Source organism: Mustelus asterias, chromosome 4, assembly GCF_964213995.1.
Source record: "Mustelus asterias chromosome 4, sMusAst1.hap1.1, whole genome shotgun sequence".
Classification (NCBI taxonomy): domain Eukaryota; kingdom Metazoa; phylum Chordata; class Chondrichthyes; order Carcharhiniformes; family Triakidae; genus Mustelus; species Mustelus asterias.
The window spans coordinates 60,517,007-60,534,496 of record NC_135804.1 but is presented as its reverse complement, the minus strand read 5'-3'; the positions used below and the strand labels follow the sequence as shown (position 1 = coordinate 60,534,496).

Genomic DNA, 17,490 nt, shown 5'->3' with positions numbered 1-17,490 from the left:
AGAGCAGGCTCAAGGGGCTGAATGGCCTACTCCTATTCCTAACTCATATGTATGTTTGTACCTTGACATTGAAGAGATTTGGATTCATTTTTCCATAAATAGTCAGGAGGTGTGGGGATGTTGTTTGCTGAGACATCCTTCCTGTGGAAATATTTAAAATACTTCTTTTTGCAGAATAGATTTACCTTATTAATATGAGACTTGAAAACTCACATTCCTCATCCCTGTATTCGAGCTGTACAGTTGGCAGCAAACCAGGTCAAAGGTCGGAGATCACAGTGTGAGGGGGCAGGCCGAGCATTCCTTAAGCTGACCTCTCAGGACTGTGACAGTCTGAACATCTCCATGGCTACAGAGTTTTCAGACCAGCTTCTTCCACTCCAAGATACCAAAGGGACTAAAGCAATGATACAATAACTGCTTTTGCTCTTAATTGGAGTATTAACACCTTTTTAAAGCAATTAGTTTCCTTTTTCCCAAAGGCACTGATGGATGCCTCACTGAGTAGTTGACCCAATTTGCATGCTTATTAATTAAAGCAATATCATGCCTGTTCTTGAGAGGGTTCAAAAGAGTTTTACCAAAATGGCTCCACTGATGGTGGGGCTGGGAGTTTAGTTACAAGTTTTGGTTGGATAAATTGGGGTTGTTTCCCTTAAATGGGGGTGGGGGGGGGAGGGTGGTGGTGCGCGGTCCTGCCTGGGTGGGGCTACAGAATCCTGGCAAAGGAAAACCTGTTCCCATTAGCGATGTGAGAAAGAACATTTTTACTTGGTGAGCGTAATAACCCGTAACTCGCTGGATATGAGGGTGGTGGAAGCAGGAATGATGAATGATTTCAAAAGGAAACTGGGTAGGCACTTGGAGAAAATAAACTTGCAAAGCTATGGGGAGAGAGTGGGGAATAGGACTGACAGGACTGCTTCACAAAATGCCTGCATAGACTCGATGCATCAAAAGGGCTCCTTCTAGGCAGTAAATGACTCTATGACGTGATGACTATACTTTCCATCAGGACCAGAAGTGGGATATGAATTCTTGCCCTGTCTTTCTTGTCCCTGACCCAATGCTCGTTAAGCCCCATCATCATGTTGGATGAGAGCAACTAATTGGATACAGAGAACGATTGAGCTTGAGACCTCCCTGAACTGCAATGTTCCACCAATCTCAGGCTGCTTGTGTGTATTATTCCTCAGTTGGTACTGAAAATAACAGGAGTACTTGGCTTGTTGTTCACTATGAAATATTTGTTTTAAATGTTTCCATTGTTTTCCACCAGTGAGCAATTCTTCGTGAGTGAGCTTAGGTACTGGGGCTATCCTCGGTCACTTTGTTCATTGGAGCATCAGAGCCCAGTCCTAGTTCAGTTCATTTCCATACATGCACTCACAAACTCACAAACACATTTAAACACACACACACACACAGCTATATATTTAAAGGGTTGCATGGTTGCTTTAAGAACTGTTCACGTGATCCGATGTTGATGTCATTAGGGTGTTTGCAGAGGCTGCTGTTTCACTTTCAGTTTTGTACTCTGTGCAGAGCAGGGAACGTAGTTTGAATCTACATGTGCAAACAAAGTCTTTTCTTTCTGTGTAAAGCCCACAACCCCTAACATAGTTAGGACATTACAGAAAGAAAATTGGAGGTGAGTTGGGATTTTGTTTCAGCAAGAACATTGAGAATCCTAAGTTGAAGGAAAAAACATAGTGGCCCCTCACACTTTGAATATTAGAATGCTAGGGAAAAGCTAGGATTAAAGATTGAAGTGCCAGTGCAGGAAGACAAGTAAGAAAAAATGGCTCTGTGTGGTTTTAAAGAGGAGTTTCTCTGATAAGAAAACGGTGAGACTCCAAGCAGTATCTGCCATATCTGCAAAGTGGATGCTTTGCTGTATAGCTGGGGTCATTTGAAAAAAAATCAAGACAATGGTCTCCAAGATAAAAAGGGAAGACTGGGAAGACAGTAAATAAAAATATATACTGAGCAGTCTTGAGTCACTAGTGCCTGCAAAAGAAATAACGGGTCAATTAGGATCCATGGGCCCTTCCAGTGAAGTAAATGAATCATGGAGTCCCTATGCAGAACTGTTTCAGTGCTTTGTACAAGTGAACAAAACTGCAAACAGTTTTCTCTTACCAGTTTTTCTCAGTACAATAGGGAGTAAAACCTTCAATTTGCTACAGAACATGATTCATCCAGCAAAGCCAGGAACCAACGCCTTTGATGACTTGACAAAGATCCTTGAAGAGCATCACTCTCCAAAGCCATCGATTATTGCGAAACAGCTCAGGTTCCACCAAAGGAATCAAGTGGAAGGCGAAAGCATTGCTGAGTTTTTGACAACCTTAAAAAGGCTGCCACAATGTGAGTTTGGTCATTGGTCATTAAAAGGTTCTCTTCGAGGTCATCTAGTTCGTGGTCTCCACAATGAGGCTATCCAAAGAAAATTGCTTACTGAACATGCCTTGGCTTTAAAGACAGCAGTGGAAATCGCAGTGTCGATGAAACTGGCTACTAAAGAGGCTATACAATTTGGTGCAGGAATGCAGATCCACAAGTTGGTAACTGCCCGTAAGAACTCAAAACAGCAACAAGCACGTCACAGATGTGTCAAAATGGTCTAAACAGTGAATGAATGATGGAGCAAGGATAGTCAATGTAACAATTGTGGTAAAACGGGTCACATTGCAAAAACTTGTTGGGCTAGACCAGCTTCCCTTGAGAATAATATTAAGAGGAATCTGGATATATTCAAGAAGAAGAACAGGTTGCATTCTACAAAAATAAAAGTAAAAAAAAATTTACAACATGGAAGAAAAGAATTACAACCGTGAAGAAGAAAATGTCCAGAAATATGATGAAGAGCTCCAGCTGAAGGACTTATCTATACATGGTGAATCACATAGATTCTGGGTGATTCCGAAGTTATGTGGGCAACCTATTAGGATGGAGGTTGATATTGGTGCTGCTGTATCTTTAATTCCTGAGACTGCAGACCAGCAAAAGCTGAAACAAAATCCCTTAAAACAAGGTGATGTGATTTTAAGGAGAAAGACAGAAGAGGTCGTGCCATTAAAAGGTTACATCATGGTCAACATAGAGTTCAAAGCAAATAGTAGAGTTGCCTTTCCATCAGGTCTGTGGTAATTTTCCAGCTCTATTATGGAGATTATAGTTGGAGAAGATAAAGCTTAACTGGAGTGCTGTCAACAGATTGGTCAACACTTGGCTGAATGAAGAGAGTTGAACAGAAACTCAAGGTAAGGCCTAATAGTCAACCAAACAGTCTCAAAGCAAGACCGGTGCCATTTCAATTTTGTGCGAAGGTCAAAGAAAAATTAGTACAACTTGTTAACACTGGTGTGTTAGAAAGAGTTACAATGAGTGACTGGGCTCGCTATCATGAAATCAGATTGTTCAGTTCATGTTTGTGGTGATTTTAAAACAACTATAAATCCGGTGTTGTGTGTTGGTCAATATCGGCTTCCTTTAATTGAAGATTTTGTTTGCTCGGTTATCAGGTTGGCAGAAATTTAGCAAAATCGATCTTTTGCAAGTATATTTATAGATGAATGTATCTGCTGAATCACAACCATTACTTACTATTGTTACACATAAAGATCTTTTTTGTTATAAAAGATTGCCTTTTGGAATAACATCTGCACCAGCCCTAATTCCAAAGATCGATGTCCAGTTATCTGAGTGATATTTTAATTACAAGGTCCAGTGAACAAGGACACTTGAATAATTTAGAAGCACCATTGGAACGTCTTCAAGCACATGGCCTGCATATCAAGAAAGAAAAATGTGACTTCTTCCAAACATCAGTCCATTGATAGTAAAGGCCTATATAAAACACCAAAAAAAATGGATATTATTTTATAAGCATTGCAACCGACGAATGTGATGCAATTGAAGTCCTTCCTAGACAATTATGGCAAGTTTGTTTTTAACTTAGCTACATTATTGAAGCCATTGCATAATTTACCATGTGTGAAACAGTCATGGGATTGGACAACAGACTGTGAGAAAGCATACAAGGACGTCAAAGATGCTTTGCAAAAGTCTGAAGTATTGGTTCATTTTAATCCAAAGCTACCAACACTGCTTGCTGGCGACGCTTCACCTTATGGAGGGACAACAGCCTCACATATCATAACTCTGGCTAGTGCTGGATCTAACGTCTAACTCAGCTAGAAAAAGGAGCATTAAGTATAATTTTTGGCATACAAAGGTTTCATTATTTACTTGATCGTCATTTCACATTATTGACTGATTGTCGACACTTAACTATTATTTTTGGTCTGTATAATTGTAGGCGATTCCAAGGATGATCACTGATCTTATCTGCAAACTCCTATGATATAAAGAATCATCAATCAGAGTGCCATGCTAATGCTGATGCATTATCATGCTTATATTTACCTATTGAGCAGATACCACCAGCTAATTTTGCTACTATTCTTTATTTTTCGCCAGTAGATTATTTGCCTGTGACATCTTCTCAAGTTCAGAGACATACCAGAAATGATCCCATGATGGGGAAGGTGAGGAATATGGTATTGAAAGAAACGATAGCTAGAATGCTTCATGCCCATCGTGATATAAAAGTGTATGTGTCAAGAAAGCTTGAGTTGACTGTCCAAGTGGAGATCTGTTGTGGGGAATCAGAGTGATCATTCCTCCTAGTCTGTGTGGAAGAGTCCTTGAACAACTACATGAAGAACACTCAGGAATAGTCTGGATGAAGGAATTAGCACGTAGTTAGTTTTGATGGTTGGGTCTGAAGAAAAAGTGGAACATGTCAATTCTGTGTACAGATAAGAAATACCACTATTGTCTCCTTTACACCCTTAGGAGTGACCTAAAATGCCTTGGCAACAATTGCCTGTTGATTTTGCTGGTCCATTTAAGGGTTACACATTCATAGTCATAAATGATGTACACTCAAAGTGGCCAGAAGTTGCTATCATGAGATTTACTACATTTGAACAAACCATTGAAAAACTTGATGAAATTTTTGCAATATTTGCTAAACTGCAACAGATGGTTAGCAATAATGGTTCACAGTTTACTTCACAAGAGCTTCAGGATTATCTCAAAGTAAATGGTATTCAGCTTATAAAATCTGCCCCTTATCATTCATCAACCAATGGATTAGCTTAAATATTCATACAATCCATAAAACATTTTTAAAAGCTTCAAGAGAGCAAGGTTCATTATCATGTCATGTGAATAGCTTTATGGCATCTTATACCCAAAGCTCGCTTGCATTACGTGATATAGGCCAGGAGTGGCCAGGGGAAGTTTTGGAGGGTTTAAAAGTGCACCAAAGTATACAGCGGGCAGCATCGTAGCGGGCAGCAGAGTGAGTGGGAAGTTGAGTGAGCTGTCAGGGCTTTGGCTCACAGGGCTTGGACGAGCAGGGGTGAGTTTTTGTTTCCTTACATTCTTATTAACTTTTCACTGTCTTACTTGACATAAAGTGTCCAGTATGAGTGTGAAACCAATGTGTTGTTCCCAGTGTAGGATGTGGGAGGTCCTGGAGGCATCTGGCCTCCCGGACATCCACATCTGTGAGGGGTGTGTCGAGCTGCGGTTCCTGAGAGACCGTGTTAGGGAGCTGGAACTACAGCTCGAGGATCTTAGGCTGATGAGGGAGAATGAGGAGGTGATAGACAAGAGCTATCATCAGGTGGTCACACCAGGGCCACGGGAAGAGGCCAAGTGGGTGACGGCCAGGAAGGGTAAGGCTAGGGTGGTTGAGAGCACCCCGGAGAATTTGCCCCTGCACAACAAGTACTCCTGCTTGAGTACTGCTGGGGGGGACAGCCCGCCTGGGGGAAGCAGCAGTGGCCGTGTCTCCGCAGTGGAGTCCAGCCCTGTAACTCAGAGGGCTAAGGAAAAGAGGAGGAAGGCAGTAGTAATCGGGGACTCGATGGTGAAGGGGACAGACAGGCGTTTCTGCGGAGGTAGGCGGGATTCTCGCATGGTGGTCTGCCTCCCTGGGGCCGGGATCCAGGATGTCGCTAGTCGCGTCCCAGAAATCCTGAGGTGGGAGGGAGAGGAGCCTGAGGTAGCGGTACATATTGGTACCGCTGATGTGGGTAGGAAGGGAGAAGGGGTCATGAAAAGGGAGTACAGGGAATTAGGGAGACAGCTGAGAAAGAGGAAAGCAAAGGTAGTAATCTCAGGATTACTGCCTGTGCCACGGGAAGGTGAGGGCAGGAATGGAGTGAGGTGGAGGATGAATGTGTGGCTGAGGGACTGGTGCAGGGGGCAGGGATTCAGGTTCCTGGACCATTGGGACCTCTTTAGGGGCAGGGGTGATCTGTATACAAAAAACGGGTGGAACTTGAATCACACGGGGACCAATATCCTGGCCGGTAGGTTGGCTAAGGCTACTGGGGAGAATTTAAACTAGATAGGTTGGGGGGAGGGGAGCTAGAAGAGTTGACCAGGATCAAGGAACTAATTGATGGGGGGGAGGATGCAGGGGTAAGGGGAATTACAAAATTAATGGTAGAGGAGAGGGTGCAAGTGAATGAAGGCGGTAATTTAGATAAGGGAGTAGAGGGAGACGGTGTTCGCGACTCATCAAAGCGGATTCAGATAAAAGCTGGAATAAGGACACTTTGCCTGAATGCACGAAGCATTCGGAACAAGGTGAATGAGTTGATGGTGCAAATCAGCACAAGTGGGTACGATCTAGTGGCCATTACAGAAACGTGGCTGAAAGGTGACCAGGACTGGGAGATGAATATCCAGGGGTATCAGGCGTTTAGGAAGAATAGACAGGAAGGAAAAGGTGGTGGGGTCGCGCTATTAATAAGAGATAATATCAGGGTAGTACTGAGGGATGACATAGGCTCTGAGGAACAAAACGTGGAATCGTTATGGGTAGAGATGAGGAATAGTAGAGGGAGAAAGACACTAGTAGGTGTGGTATATAGGCCCCCAAATAATAATGTTGAGGTAGGGAGGGCTATAAACAAGCAGATAAGGGATGCGTGTAAAAACGGAACGGCAATAATCATGGGGGACTTCAACATGCACATTGACTGGCAGACTCAAGTCGGTAAGGGTGGAATGGAGGAAGAGTTCTTAGAATGCTGTCGGGATAGTTTCCTTGAACAGCATGTTACGGAACCGACGAGGGAACGAGCTATTTTGGATCTGGTATTGTGTAACGAGGTAGGTAGAATTAAGGATCTTATTGTGAAGGACCCTCTTGGGTCTAGTGACCACAATATGGTCGAATTTCTGATTCAGATGGAAGAGGAGAAAGTTTGGTCTCAAACCAGTGTCCTCTGTTTGAACAGAGGGAAATATGATAGGATGAGGGATGAATTGGCTAAGGTAGACTGGGAGAGCAGGCTGGCAGGTAGGATAGCTGAGGAACAGTGGAGGATTTTTAAGGAGATCCTTTTCAGTTCTCAGCAAAAATATATTCCAGCAAAAAACAAGGATTGTAAGAAAAGGGAGAACCAGCCGTGGATAACGAAGGAAATAAAGGAGAGTATTAAAATAAAAACAGCTGCGTACAGAGTGGCCAAAAATAGTGGAGAAACAAGTGATTGGGAAAAATTTAAGAAACAACAAAGAGAGACTAAGAAAGCGATAAAGAAAGGAAGGATAGACTATGAAGCTAGGCTAGCAATTAATATAAAAAATGATAGTAAAAGTTTTTATAAATATATAAAAAGGAATAGAGTGGCTAGAGTGAATGTTGGACCCTTGGAGGACGAGAGGGGGGAGTTAATAGTGGGAAATGAGGATATGGCTGAGTCTTTAAATAAGTTTTTTGTGTCGGTCTTCACGGTGGAGGACACAAATAGTTTGCCAAATATTAACGATAGAGGGTTGGCAGCAGGAGAAATACTTAATACGATTAATGTTACCAGAGAGGCAGTGCTGGGTAGACTAATGGGACTGAAGGTGGACAAGTCCCCGGGTCCGGATGGAATGCATCCCAGGGTATTGAAAGAAATGTCAGAGGTAATAGTGGATGCGTTAGTGATTATTTATCAAAACTCGTTGCATTCTGGGGTAGTGCCGGTTGATTGGAAAACGGCTAATGTTACGCCGCTGTTTAAAAAAGGAAGGAGACAAAAGGTGGGTAACTATAGGCCGGTCAGCTTAACGTCTGTAGTAGGGAAAATGCTGGAATCCATTATTAAGGAGGAGATAGCAGGGCATCTGGATAGAAATGGTTCGATCAATCAGACGCAGCATGGATTCATGAGGGGAAAGTCGTGCTTGACGAACATGTTGGATTTTTATGAAGATGTGACTAGGGCGGTTGATGGAGGAGAACCGGTGGATGCGGTGTTTTTGGATTTCCAAAAGGCGTTTGATAAGGTGCCCCATAAAAGGCTGCTGAAGAAGATTAGGGCACACGGAGTTGGGGGTAGTGTGTTAAAGTGGATTGGGGACTGGCTATCCGACAGGAAGCAAAGAGTCGGAATAAATGGGTGTTTTTCCGGTTGGAGGAAGGTAACTAGTGGCGTGCCGCAGGGATCGGTACTCGGGCCGCAACTGTTTACCATTTATATAGATGATCTGGAGGAGGGGACGGAGTGTAGGGTAACGAAGTTTGCAGACGACACAAAGATAAGTGGAAAAGTGAATCGTGTGGAGGACGGAGAAGATCTGCAGAGAGATTTGGACAGGCTGAGTGAGTGGGCGAGGATATGGCAAATGGAGTATAACGTTGATAAATGCGAGGTTATACACTTTGGAGGAAATAATAACAAATGGGATTACTATCTCAATGGAAACAAATTAAAACATGCTACCGTGCAAAGGGACCTGGGGGTCCTTGTGCATGAGACGCAAAAGCCCAGTCTGCAGGTACAACAGGTGATCAAGAAGGCAAATGGGATGTTGGCCTATATTGCGAGGGGGATAGAATATAAAAGCAGGGATGTCTTGATGCACCTGTACAGGGCATTGGTGAGGCCGCAGCTGGAATACTGTGTGCAGTATTGGTCCCCTTATATGAGGAAGGATATATAGGCATTGGAGGGAGTGCAGAGAAGGTTCACCAGGTTGATACCGGAGATGAGGGGTTTGGATTATGAGGAGAGGCTGAGGAGATTGGGTTTGTACTCGTTGGAGTTTAGAAGGATGAGGGGGGATCTTATGGAGACTTATAAGATAATGCGGGGGCTGGATAGGGTGGAGGCGGAGAGATTCTTTCCACTTAGTAAGGAAGTTAAAACTAGAGGACGCAGCCTCAAAATAAAGGGGGGTCGGTTTAAGACAGAGTTGAGGAGGAACTTCTTCTCCCAGAGGGTGGTGAATCTCTGGAATTCTCTGCCCACTGAGGTGGTGGAGGCTACCTCGCTGAATATGTTTAAAGCGCGGATGGATGGATTCCTGATCGGTAAGGGAATTAAGGGTTATGGGGATCAGGCGGGTAAGTGGTACTGATCCACGTCAGATCAGCCATGATCTTATTGAATGGCGGGGCAGGCTCGAGGGGCTAGATGGCCTACTCCTGCTCCTATTTCTTATTACGGTTCTTGATTTATTATTACCTCAGAAACTTCAGAGATAGTAGAGTGTCAACAACAATCTTAAGTTGCTAGATGAGAAGTAAAAGCAAGATAATGCTCATTTCAACAAGGAGATCGAGTGTTAACATGCCATGAGTGAGAAATGGGGACCAGCCATTGTTTTAGCAAAAACAGGTCCAATTAAACCAAAGATGAACTAGTTTGGCAACGTCATGCTGAGCAATTGTCATCTTCAAATGATTTCTCAGAATCATTTCCAGAAGTCCCAACTTCTTTAGTCCCTAGTGTTGTGAATACTAGTGCGGAAGACTTACTTGAATCTGAATTGCCTGGTGATTGTTTCTATGCTATTATACCATGTGAGAATGATGCAGAATTAGCTCCAAGAGGAGAAGTGTCTACTGAAGTTCAAAATTATCTTTCTAGGGTCAAGGATAGCCTAATTCCCTAACATCATATACAACCAAAGAGGAATAGACGTCCTCCTGATCGACTTTCTTATTGACTGTGTATAATGATTAATGATGCATATTACTGTGTCTAGAAGATTATTAATCTGATTATATAACACCATAGTGATTTGTCATTATGACCACAGAAGTAAAGGGGGAGGGATGTTATATATTTAAGAAGTTGCATGGTTGCTTTAAGAGCTGATCTCATGATTTGATGATGATGTCATTAGGGTGTTTGCAGGGGCTGCCGTTTCACTTTCAGTGCAGAGAACATCATGCAAATGCATTTAAATCGCCATTGCGCCATTTCGGGCGCGAATCGGATCGTGGCCATTTTTGGGCCTTGGTAAAGTGGGCATCTGCGTAGACGCGGGCGCAGATCGCGTTAATGGCCTCACGCCCGACTTTACCACATTTTCGCGCCCGTTGCAATGGTAAAATCGGGCCCACACTGTCTCTCACACGCACAAACAACCACACTCACACATATTTACACGCTTACTCACACACACATTTTCCCACATACTCACCCTTACACATGCATGCACTCACACACTCACTCACACACTCTTACATAAACTCACTCACATACAGATTCATAAATACTCTCACACTCTCACACACAAAATCATGCTCTCACTAATACACACACACACACACAATCACACGTGTACACTCTCTCACTTATACAATCACAGACTCTCTCATAATCCCATTCACACACATGCATGCATTCACATACACACACACACACACTCTCTCTCTCTCATATACATAATCACACACTCATACACAATGAAGGAAATCTTGGGTTCCCACTCGCTGTCTGCGAGATTGCCAGTGGGAGCTCAAGATTCAGAAGTCGCAGTTCTCGCTGGTGAGAACGTGACTTTGGATCTTCCCTGCCCCTTGCCCCATAGCGGGCATGAACATCCTTTGCATGCATTAGCATGCATTTCAATACTATTAACCCATCTCCCCCTGCCATATCTTGACACCCCCGCCATATATTGACACCATGCCGTGACACCATGTCGGCGTGGTTCACAGCAGGTTCATGCAGATGTGTGGGTCTCCCCGGGGGCGTAAAGGTAAGTATCACCTTCGGGGAGAGGGACAGGGCAGGCAGTAACACCCTGGCAGTGCCAACCTGTGCCAAGGGGCATGTCCCAGTGGGAGCCTCATGGAGGCAGAGTTACTGCTTCTATGCTTGTGGGCCGGGAGCGGTCTGACAAGCATATGTGGGCTGCCAGATGCTGGTGATAGCCATTGCGGATGGGAGGTTGGTGGTTGGGGGGAGGTTTATTGGAGTTTTGGGGCGCTCTTTAAAGATGGTGCCCTGATTTCTAAGCAACCAGGCTTTGCTGGCGTGTTTAAGTCCTGACTTAAACACGCCAGCACTCCTGACCTATGTCAGAGTGAATCACACCCCCTTGATTTTTTGACAGAGTGGCAGAATCTGGAGAGAAAACGGACTACTTTGCTGAAGAGAAACATATCAGTTTTCTTGCCAGAAACAACACCTTGCCGCTCTTTGGTAAGATTTCGCCAACACTCTCTCACACACACAATGACACACACTTACTCGCAGACTCTCTCACATAAACATTCAATCGCACTCACTCACACACAGACTTTCAGTCTCACATTCACTCACTCTCACAAACACTCTCACACTCACTCTTACATTCACACGTTCATTCTCAAAGATACGGTCAATGACTGTCTCACACTCACTCTCACACTCTCTCGTACACTCACACATTCACTCTCGTACTCACGTACGCACTCACCCTCACACGGATACATACACTCACTCACTTTCACACACACATACTCTCACACTCTTACACTCACTCACTCACTCACACACATTCACTCACTTTCATTCTCACACACATGCACTTTCACACTCCTTACTCACTCTCACACACTCTTACACTCACTATCGCACACACTCACTCTCACTTTCACAAACACACATTCTCACACATTATTACACTCACACACATGTACTCTCACAGTCACATACACACACTATCTCACATACACAGGCTCACACACACTCTCACCCACACTCACATTCACCCTCACATACTCATGCATTCTCACACTCACACTCACACTGACACTGACACACACATTCACTCTCAAAGACACAGTGAATGACTGTCTCACACAGTCTCACACTCATTTACTCTTACACTCACACACACACTCATTCTCACACTCACACACACACTCAGCCTCAAACACACTCTCACTCTCACTAGTGCATTCACACTCTCTCACTCACTCTCACACTCTTACTCTCTCACACACTCACTCACTTTCACTCTCATACACATTTACACTCTCTCTCATTCTTACACTCACTCACACTCACTGTTTCACTCTCACAGTCATTTACTTTCACTATCACATTCACTCCTTTAACAAACATACTCACTCTCACACTCACTCTCACACTCACACACTCAGCAACATAGATTTCACTGTCAGCGCAGTCAGCAAACACTGACTCTTTGAAGGAGTCAGAATGGGGTCAGTTCCCGAGGTCTGAGAACGGGAATGACTTTTCAGAAGCTCAACCTGAGTTCTGGAGCCCAGGTTGGGATGGGTTGGACATCAGCTAACCCCACACTCTCTTACAGTCCTGTTAGATACTTGCCTTTAATCTGGACTGAACAGAGGATGTTCTTTGCGTCTCCCTCTTGCGATACTGGCCCAGTCTCTCCAGTTGATCTGGGTGGTAAAAGATTCCTGAGGCCCATTTTAACGCAGCTCCTCGGGCCAACTTTTCAGCTTTCTCGAACTCTGGCCACATAGCATCTGAAAAATCAGAGTGGACAATGGTTTCAAAAATATCCCTCCTTTCTAAAAATAGAAATATCTCTTTCACATTTGAAATACTCGAATGATTATTCCGATTAGCCGGAGCGAGCAGACAGAGCAAGTCTTTCTTTCTTGCAAAAGCAGAACAAATATATCATCAGTCTTCAAGGTCATCACAAGCCAAGCCGTACTGCAACATTCAGTCATCACTCCATTGTACCAAGTGCCCAGAACCTCATGCACCAAAAATATAACAATGTAAAGTAACCAAAGGACAATTGTGCAATTTTCCTTAACCCTCTGTACAGCTTGAGACCCTTGAGTTCCATGAACAGATTTTGTTTTGATGATTTGCTTATTATGTATCCAACACTTATCAAAAGTGACATCTATTCACCTACTACCTGTTGGCTCATATTCAGTTTGGCTTCTACCAGAACCACTGAGCTTTAGTTCCCATTTCAACTTGATCCAGAACAGTGCTTCCAAAATGACCCCATTTAATGCTACCAACTTTGTGTGATCTCAGAGTGACAATCTGGGGGAAAAGGAGAAGGAGTACGCGAGCTGATGAGTTGGGCGGCGGGGGGGGGGTGGGGGGGGCGTGGTGAGGCTTCAGTTGTTGAGCAAGGTACGGGGGAGGGGGGGGGAGCTTTAGATCCTGACTGGGAAGATGGGCATGTGGGGGAACAGAAGCTGCGCATGTTGGGGGAGTTAATGAAAACACTGGCATTCTCCAATTGGCTCCTCTGTATTCAACCTCCTCAGCTGGTCACAACAAAAGGTTAAGTTTCTTTTTCATATGGATGTGCCTTTTGCAAATCAGAACGTATTTAACTATTTACACAGTGAGCAACAAGAAGCCAATCAAAGTTTTCTTGAGTCAAAAAAGAGTAAATTTATTAACCACTAAACCAGAGAAAAATAATTAAAACATGACATCAAGCATTCAGCCCTCATGCTATCATTTAGGCTGACACATATCAGAAGTAAGGAGTCCAATGTGAAAATGTTGAAAGAATATATGGTGAAGTGTCCTTTGATTGTCCTTCAGGCATTGATTTTAAACACTGTGGCTGATTTAGGTTAGCTGTTTTGTTTTGGAAGCAGTCTAATGTACAGGGTATTGTAATTATTCCGAGGTCTCAGTTTGTTAGTATGTTTCTTGGAGTGTTGGCTTCTTGAGTTGGGCAACACATTTATTCCAAAAGAGAGAGAGAGAGAGAGCAACCTTCAGCCTGTTCCCTTTGCAGAAAACTTCCTTGACACCACCGATGTCTCTTGCAATCTCTCTAAAGTGGCTGGGCAGCCTTGTCTTGAAATATTTCACCCATTTTTTATTTCCAAGAGGTTTTGGGTTTGTCTGTCTTTTAATATTCAGTGCTTTGCATTTTTAATGTCTCTCTTTTAGACAGTTACAAGTTTCGATGTGCCTCTGGATTATAGGCAATGTCTCTCCCTCCACACTCCCCTGAGTGTAGCGCTCTCTCAGTACTGACCCAATGACAGTGCAGCGCACTTTCACTGCTGTCACACCAACAGTGCAATGCTTCCTCAGTACTGGTTCTTCGACAATACAGTGCTCCCTCAGTACTGACTCTCCGATAATGCAGTGCTCCCTCAGTACTGACTCTCCGATAATGCAGTGCTCCCTCAGTACTGACTCTCCGATAATGCAGTGCTCCCTCCGTACTGACTCTCCGACAATACAGTGCTCCCTCAGTACTGACTCTCCAAAAATGCAGTGCTCCCTCAGTACTGACTCTCCAACAATACAGTGCTCCCTCAGTACTGACTCTCCAATAATGCAGTGCTCCCTCAGTACTGACTCTGACTCTGTGGTGCTCCCTCAGGACTGACCCTCCAACAGTGTATTGCTCCCTCAGGACTGACCCTTCGACAGTGCAGCACTCCCTCAATACTTACTCTCCGGCAGTGTGGTGCTTCCTCAGGACTGACCCTCCAACTGTGCGATGCTCCCTTAGTTATGACCTTCCGAATGTGCAGTGCCCCCTCAGGGCTGACACTCAAACAATGCAATGCTTCATCAGTACTGACTCTCCAACAAAGATGTGCTCCCTCAGTACTGACTCTTGAACTTTGTGGTACTCCCTCTGTCAGTGCCGGATTTAGACTTGGTGAGGCCCTAAACTATATAAAGCTTGGAGGCCCCTTGTTAAAAAGTTACACCAAAAGGTCTCACAAAGGTGCGTACCAAAACAGGACATTGGGTCACCACAAAAAATTGAAAACATAATTATGCCTTTTAATTATTTAATAGCAAGGTATTTAAAGTGAAAAATACAAATTATTTTCAAATGAATGCATTTGCTGATTACATATTTATCATTTGGCTGGCTTGATCTCGCTCATAGATTTTGGTAATTTTGTTAATTTTTTGAGTTGCTCTTCAAGCTGGTGCTTTCTTTTTCTTTTCTGGTATCCGCTCTTAAATATTCTCTTCATTGTAAACCTTCTGAAATTTTGTGAGGCCCCTGCGGATTGTGAGGCCCTAAGTTGTAGCTTGTTTAGCTTATGCCTAAATCCGGCACTGCCCTCAGTATTGACGTGCCAGTCTGCTTTTTTTCTAGCAAGTTAGCGCTTCCTCACAATGCCAGGGACCTGGGTTTGATTGCGGCCTTGGGTGAATGTCTGTGTGGAGTTTGCACACTCACTCGGTGTGTGCGTGGTGCTCCAGTTTCCACCCGCAGTTCAAAGATGTGCAGGTTAGGTGGATTGGCCATGGGCAATGCACGGGGTTATGGGGATTGGGCAGAGGGAAGGCCTGAGTGGGATGCTTTCTGAGAGTAGGTGCGGATTCAATGGGCAAAATGGCCTCTTTTTGCACTGTAGGGATGCTATGGTTCTACATTTCCGGAGTGGGACTTGAACCCACAACCTTCTGACCCAGAGCTGAGAGTGCTAGCCACTGAGACACTACTGATGTCAAGGAAAGACAGGTCAGTGTATTTTCCAATGGTGAGAAGCTAGGAACTGTGACTGGGCAGATTCAGGGGTGATGCGATAGAGGAAGGCGTACAAAATTATGACAGGTTTGGATAAAGTTGGCAAGGAAAAACTGTTCCCAATGGCTGATCATAGAAGTACTCAGGAACCCAGATTTAAGGTTTTGGGCATGAGATGTGAGGGAGATATGAGGAGGTTGTATTTATATGCAGTGAGTGGACATAACCTTGAATCGCTGACTACCAGTGTGTCTGAAGAAATGGAGGCAATCAATGATTTCAAAAGGAAACTGGGCAGGCAGTTGCGGGAAATAAACTCACCATTATACAGTGAGGGAATGGGATTGACTGGTTTGTGTGACAGAGAGCTGGCATGAAGTCAATGGGCAGAATGAGCTCCTTCTGTGCTGTAATAGCTCTATAAATCTTCTGTGTTCTGTGATCTTTACCATTCACCCAAGTAGGCAGACAGGACCGTGATTTAATGTCTTGTCTGATTGATGGATCCTTCTGGCAATGCAGAAGTCCCTCACTAGGTGTAAATCAGCTACTCGAGCCTGATCTTATTGCTCCAATATTCTAGCGATGGAAGCCCAAAAGGGACAAGCTGAGTTGTTGAGATCTCCGCCGAGTGAATCCCTAGAGAAAGCACTGTCCTTTGGCCTGATTAACAGGCTAAGAGTTAAAATGTGATTAATACAAGCATTTTAACAGCTTTGGGAGGCCTAGGTCCTGAACACAAAAACATCTGAAGATTTAATTTAAAATAGCAAACAAAAACCTCTCAAGCTATAGGAACAATAGTTTACAATCCACAGTTACCTCAACAGACAGGAAATCATATCTGGGCCTTTCAAAACCCAATTTAAAAATAATTCTGAATAACTAACATCCTCTCATTTTTCCCTTTTTTTATGTGTTCGCATCTGGACATGTTTCTTTTAATTTCCATATGATTATTTCTCTCTAGTTTCCTCCCTTCCTGAAGGCGCTGACTCATTTTCCCACTGCATTGAATCAGTGTGAAGGGTCAAGGCCCTTACCGGAGGACGAAGCAGGCAAGTTTGAAAGGGATGGGAGAGAGAATGAGACCAGTTCAGAAGAGGTGGCCAGGTGACACAAAGTTTGAATACCAAAATTGTCGGAAAACTGATGCCCATTTATAATGTGCTATCTCAACAGTGTTGCAGACTATTTGGCCATAGAGGGCACCACAACAGAGCCTGATGTGCACTTACCAATGGGGTTCATTGCTGAGGTATCAGGTGCAGGAACCCCGGATGAGTTTCCCCCTCACGTACCCAGAGTAATGAGGTTCATCGTCGTCCCCTCCCTCCCCTGCCCCAGGACACGAGCCAAGGCTCAGCGTAGATGAAAGCATCAAAATGTTTCTGCCTGTGTGGTTCAGCAGCTCCACTGACTGCCAGTGTCATCGAGCGAGGGGGATGGGAACCTCACATCACAGACTGTCTGGTGCCCATTTCTCACATGCAAACCCACAGTCGACACAGGGCTGTTGGCACATAATCAAAGCATTCAGCCTTGTTTCCTGTTGGTCTGTTATCTGACTGAAGTTGAAACAATGACAGCCATACGATAGGTCAGCTGAGGAGGCGGGTGGGTGAGTTAGGAGGAGGGCACTGGAGAAGAATGAACAAGCTCCATTCAACAATAGGAGAACAATGATAGAGAGACACACCAGGAAAC

The 17,490-nt window shown here is 44.1% G+C and overlaps 1 protein-coding gene across 1 annotated transcript in view; it reads right to left on the bottom strand.

Moving 5' to 3' along the window:
• exoc3l1 (exocyst complex component 3-like 1) overlaps positions 1 to 12,809 on the bottom strand; it is a 74,611-nt gene extending 61,802 nt beyond the window's left edge. Inside the window, exon 1 of the mRNA XM_078210289.1 lies at positions 12,654 to 12,809. Within this exon, the coding sequence (XP_078066415.1) occupies positions 12,654 to 12,809 (156 nt within the window). The remainder of the gene's footprint in view (positions 1 to 12,653) is intronic.
• Between the last annotated feature and the right edge of the window lie 4,681 nt (positions 12,810 to 17,490).